The sequence below is a fragment of the Apaloderma vittatum genome, unplaced genomic scaffold (assembly GCF_000703405.1).
Source record: "Apaloderma vittatum isolate BGI_N311 unplaced genomic scaffold, ASM70340v1 scaffold20603, whole genome shotgun sequence".
NCBI lineage: Eukaryota > Metazoa > Chordata > Aves > Trogoniformes > Trogonidae > Apaloderma > Apaloderma vittatum.
In genome coordinates this window covers 37,289-43,288 of record NW_009710091.1, presented here as the reverse complement: position 1 = coordinate 43,288, position 6,000 = coordinate 37,289, and the positions used below count along the sequence as shown (strand labels likewise).

The window sequence follows — 6,000 nt, the reverse complement described above, 5'->3', positions numbered from 1 at the left end:
TGGCCTGGGCGCCGCGTCCTGCGTCTCCTGTCCGTCTGCGAGGCTGTGGACGGCGTGTGTTGGGTGCTGGAGCGTGTCCGGAGAAGAGCGGCGAAGCTGGTGAGGGAGTCTGGAGAACAAGTCTTGAGAGGAGCGACTGAGGGAACGGGGGTTGTTGAGCCTGGAGAAGAGGAGGCTGAGGGCAGACCTTACCACTGTACAGCTGCCTGAAAGGAGATGGTAGCAAGGTGGGCGTTGGTCTTCTTTCCCGAATAATGAGTGATAGGATGAGAGGAAATGGGCTTAAGTTGTGCCAGGGGAGTTTAGGTTGGATATTAGGAAAAATTTCTTTGCTGAAAGGGTTGTCGTTGAGCACTGGAGCAGGCTGCCCAGGGAAGTCACCATCCCTGGAGACATTTAAAAGATGTGTAGATGAGGTGCTTGGGGGTATGGATTAGCGGTGGGCTCAGCAGTGTTAGGTTAATGATCTTGATGATCTTAAAGGTCTTTTCCAACCAAAACGACTTTATGATCTGTTACGGAGATCCGTTCCAAGTGGCTGTAAAAGTATGTGTGACTTAGGTAAAGTAACCTGGTAAGAACAATAAGAACAGTAAGAACTTCTTCACAGGAGGTAAAGTTGGCTATCAAAGTATTTCTTTGCCTTTTTCTCCAGCAAGTCTTGTTATGCCCCTTATTGGATGTTCTCTGATGCTGTATGCCTCATGGGTCTCAGGGAGTTTTTGGTGCATGCTTTTCTGACAGTGTGAACGGCAGGTGCATATCTTGATTTAGCTATAACATCTTACTGGTGAGCTTGATTCACACTAGTATTTAGCTCATTGTACTCAAAACCCTTGTTAATAATTGTTTACGAGGAGAGGCAACCGTCCTCATCAGAGCTTCTTAAAATGTTTTTCGTGAGCGGACAAAAATATATATACTTGTAATACTGAGAAGTACTGCATAGTGGTCTTGTTTGACTGGTTAATTTTTCATAATGACCTAATGCCTTTCACTTAACTGTTTTGATTCTTGCAGTCGATTCTTCGGGTGACTCTTCTCAAAGTAAAGTTAAAAAAGCGTTGCAAGTAGTGAAAGAAAATGTCACATAAAAGCTCTAAGGAAATCAAGAAAGTAAACATTTCTAGCTCTTTGGAGTCTGAAGATATTAGCTTGGAAACCACAATACCAACTGATGATGTTTCTTCCTCTGAAGAGAGAGAAGGTACCGTTAAAATCACTAAGCAGCTGATTGAGCGGAAGGAGTTGCTCCATAATCTTCAGCTGCTTAAAATAGAATTATCTCAGAAAAACTTGATGATCGACAACTTGAAAGCAGAATATTTGACCAAGGTAGGAAGTGTTCCTTTCAGTTTTATTGTTTCTGGTGCTCTTAGACTATGGTAGAAACTCTTCTTAAAAGAATTTCTGTGATTTGCATGCTGGAAGCCTATTTAATTTTGCAGGGATTTTTTTTAGTATTTTCTGTTTGGTTGATTTTGTTTGGTATTTTAATGAGGAAAGGAAGGAACAAAGATATGGAAAACATAGCTGACTTGTCCAGGTCGTTATACTTAGAAATAAATGAGGTGGGATCAAATTTTTCCTTTTCTACAAACTAAGGAAAAAGACTTTTTTTCTTTCAGAAATGAAGAATATGTTTGTCACTGATGGAAGCAGCTTAATAGGACTTTTAAGCTGAACTTGTGGAATACCAGAAAAAGTAATCTGAATACTATTCAATGATCTGTTAATGAAGATGTGGCTAGAATATGTCAACTAACATGATATCAGGAGGAGACTTTGCCTGCAGTTTCCACTAAGATGCACAAAACAAAGATGTCAAAGGTTTGCTGTGTTCATGCACAGCCCATGGTTACAACCTACTGTATAGTAAATGTGGCTTTCAGTGGCTTGCTGCTCTGAGTTTAAACCTAGTTTGAAATTGGCTGAACACATAGCTATTTGGCTGAGAAAAGATCAGTTTTAGAACCAAGCATTTTTTATTATGAGAGCAAAATCCATATCACGTTTTATGAAGTCTTAGCATATTTAACAATCTCTATTGTACTTTCCAGGGCATTCATCTCTCCATTTTTTTCTTTCAAGTTGTGTTTTTTGTAAAATACATTTTTTAAATGTACCAAAGTAACAAATTTTCTTGATTTTGTATTCTTCCTATTTAGACTGAAGAGCTAGAAGAGAAGCTTAACGATGCAATCCATCAAAAGCAGCTGTTGTCTTTACGACTGGATAGTCAGCTGGCATTACAGCAAGAAGATGCTAGGTATGATGGAAGTAAAACTAAGAACTATATCTTTAATAGCTTATTAACATGAATACAAATTCATGGATGGTTAATGGAAACCAATGATTATGAATTGCAGGAATAGGATTTCTCTTGCAGATTACATTAATATTTCCGTTCTAAAAATAGAATTTATGTGTTTAATTTACATATAAGTAAATTGAATTCAGCTATCACTGGCTGAAGGCTTGTGGGTTTCATTTTATTGTTGCTCAGATTCAAAATTTAATAGGAACTAGGGTAAGAATGTACTTAAAACTAGTAAAGAGCAAGAGGAGTAGGTATAGGAGAAGGCAGAGTTTCCATCAATTTAAACTGAATTTTTAATAACTTTTCAGTCTGGATGGCTTGGAAAAGCTAAGGAGCTCATGTTCAGCACTTCCAGTTAGGATTGGTTTTTGGTCAGAAATGCTTTCAGTTGATGATGTGGCAACTTGGTTTTCGTCTTGCTTTTCTGAGTTAACCTATAGCTGAAAATAGCCTGGCTAGCAGGTGTATTCAAATTACTTTGTCAATTAAATATTTTAACACCTGTGAAGGAAGAGCATTGCTTAATGGTCTCATGTTATAGAAGAAGATGCACCAACTTACAGGATGTGACTAATTCCAAGCCATATTTTGTCGCAAGCCTACAGCAGATTTAGGGATATGTGATTAGTTATAGCAGAGTCTTTCATCTAAGAGCAGCTGCCTGTCGGAAAAATATCTGTCATTCTGTATGCTAATTCCACCAGAGTGGAATATTTTTATGTTGGCTGCAGTTATCTGAGGTGTAAAAAAGTATGGGTGTGCAAATTGTTGCCAATATGCATAAAAAGTTTAACTACTTTATTTTCATTAGTTTTCCTGTCTGTCTTTTACCTCACTTTGTGTCCCCATTTGACAGAATTGTTCACTCTTGTGTGAAATATGCCTGTGTGTGGCTGCTTTGCTGACCTTCTGACTTTTGAAACTGATGGGGCAGATGTCACCTTGTAATACCAACTAATACTTTTGATATTACTGTTTTAAGTAATTTAGGGGAATTATTGCATTTCGAAGAGTGATTTAAATTGAATATGTTTTCAAGAATTACAGCTAAAACTTCTGAAGAACTAGGTCAGTCGCATTTGATTTAAATAAAATACAACGCTTTGAAACATCTCTAAGTGATGCATAAGTTTCTCTTGCTGTATAATGCCTTGTTACTGGTGAAAATATTAATGTTAATATTAACAGGCTGGAAGTTAGACTGCTTGTTTAAATGTAGTGGTATTTGGTTTTTTTAAGTGGACCCCAACCTTCTGTGTTACACTGGATAGAAAACGAATCTTTGTGTGTGCAATAGGCCATAAGCATGTATATGCTGAAACTTGGTGAGATGTAATTTGAAGTTACTGTTGCTTTACTGGGTAATTTACTAGTTCCGTGGGTTTTGTGTGGAAATATATTCTGCTTTTTCACATTTTTAACCTCTTAATTGGTAAATTAAGACTCATCTATAAATTCAAGTCAGCATATGTCGAGATTAATTGTCACTTCTTGGATTCAGCTTTGTAATGTCAATGGCTAGGCAATTCTTGGGGTTTTATATATACTGTGTCTGATATCACACAATCACAGAATGTCAGGGGTGGAAGGGACCTCAAAAGATCATCTAGTCCAAGCCCTCCTGCCAAAGCAGGATCACCTAGAGCAGGCGACACAGGAACGCATCCAGCCATGGTAACCATGGTGGTATCCACCTGTCTGCAAATTTTTCCCTCTACAAAATGAGTGTAACTTACTCCCTTGCCAGGGTGTTGTGAGAGTTTGTCGCTTGTGTTAATTGCTACTTAATGTCTTCTGTTTTCAAATCAATCTTGAAGAAAAAAACAGGCTCTAATGAAACAAGAAATGGAAACTATTTTACTGAGACAGAAGCAACTGGAGGAAACGAATCATCAGTTAAGGGAGAGGGCTGGAGATATCCGTCATAGTTTTCGAGACTTGGAATTAACAGATGATTGCTATGAGAAGCTGAAGTCTATTCCTGAAGATCAGCTTTCTATCCCTGAATATGTTTCTGTGAGTATTATGGTCTATACTGGTTTAAAATGTAGCCATATCCTGGATCTGGCCAGGGTGGAGTTAACTTTTTTTCATAGCAGCCTGAATCTCGCTGTGCTTTGGATTTGTGGCGAGAACAATGTTGGTAATGCACCAGTGTTCCAGCTGTTGCTGAACAGCGCTTGCACAGCGTTGAGGCTTACTCTTTTCTCCGTTCTGTCTCCCCCTGTCCCTGGCAAGCTCAGCGAGGGGACACAGCTGAACAGCTGACTTGAATTGGCCAAAAAGAGTATTCCATACCAGCAATATAAATTGGAGATAGAGGAAGAAAGAGGAGGTGGGGAGTTGGCTTCCAAGGTGGTTATTGCTCAGGGACTGGCTGGGCATTGGTCTGCTTGTGGGAGGTGGTGAGTGATTGTCTTTGCGTGGTGCTTGGTTTTTTTTTTTTTTTTTGGTTAATATTCACCTCTCTTTCCTTCATTAATTAGACTCTTGAGAAAACTTGACACCTGAGTTCTCTTACATTTGCTCTTCCCACTCTCTTCTCTGTCCTATTTCCGTTGGAGACAGTGAGTGAGCAGCCATATGGGTACTTGACTGCTGGCCAAGATCAACCCACCACAAGCTGTAAATTGCTTTTGTTTACAATTAAAGGGATGTGCTTGTAGTAGAAGCCAATCTATACTTACAGAATTCTTATTCTTACTTACAGAATTCTTATTCCAACTAGAAATGAAGGACATTCAGAGGCAAATGTGCTTCTGGATCAATCCGTTTTCCTGTAAAGCAGAGAACCTATTAATCCCAGACTCTGATGTCTTAAAGAGAGTAGAACTGATGTATTTTAAGAAGGTTAAGCAGATGAGGTGTTGCAGCTAAATAGTGGGCACATTGATTGTGAGAAATCCATCAGAAATTGGAAAGTTGGCTTACCCACAAGTTCAGATGGCTCTTGCACACACCTCTTGCTTTCCCTCATGCTTTCCATCTGTCCCTTTCCTATCTGGCTAAACACAGGAGATAGTGTACCTTAAAGTGTACTTTAAGACTCGTTTTTTTGATTTAAGAGGTTTGTTAATTATGGCTTATGGGCAGATGAAGGGGTGGGGGGGTACTCTGCTTGCAATAAAAAGACTGTGCTTTCATGGACTGTGGGACATATCCACAACATCTTGGGTCACTTCTGAGAATGATGAGGATTTTGATGTGTAAACCTTAATTCACCGAAGTATTACCATTATACTTATCTATAGAGCTAGTTATTAAGGAAGCTGTAAATAATATGTTTAAAAGCTTAGTGCATTTGTTGAGATATAAGGGCTGCATGAATGAGTCTCTCGCTGGGTGAAAGGCATGGTATCCTCTAGATAAGTACAGAGAAGTAAAACATGTTACTTTTATCTAAAGGATATCCTTGAGAAAATATTTTCAAAAGTTCCCAAACTTGGACTTTAGAAAGTACTAGAAAATCTTAAGGTTCTGAGTCATAAACAAGAACACAGCTTGGAGCCCATTGGGTTATTATTACCCTTCAGCTGTCTGCTGTACCTGCTGCCCTCTATAGAAGTATTAGTGGCTGGAAAGCTGGCCAGCAGAAAAGGACATAGGGGGTGCTGAACATGAGCCAGCAGTGTGCCCACGTGGCCAAAAAGGCCAACGGCATCCTGGCCTGTATAAAAAAT

At 39.2% G+C, this 6,000-nt stretch overlaps 1 protein-coding gene across 1 annotated transcript in view; it reads left to right on the top strand.

Annotated features, from left to right (window-relative positions):
- The first annotated feature begins 1,083 nt into the window (after nt 1-1,083).
- Nucleotides 1,084-6,000, top strand: part of PIBF1 (progesterone immunomodulatory binding factor 1) — a 29,349-nt gene continuing 24,432 nt past the window's right edge. The window contains exons 1-3 of the mRNA XM_009867190.1: nt 1,084-1,335; nt 2,169-2,269; nt 4,138-4,336. Of these exons, the coding sequence (XP_009865492.1) occupies nt 1,084-1,335; nt 2,169-2,269; nt 4,138-4,336 (552 nt within the window). The remainder of the gene's footprint in view (nt 1,336-2,168; nt 2,270-4,137; nt 4,337-6,000) is intronic.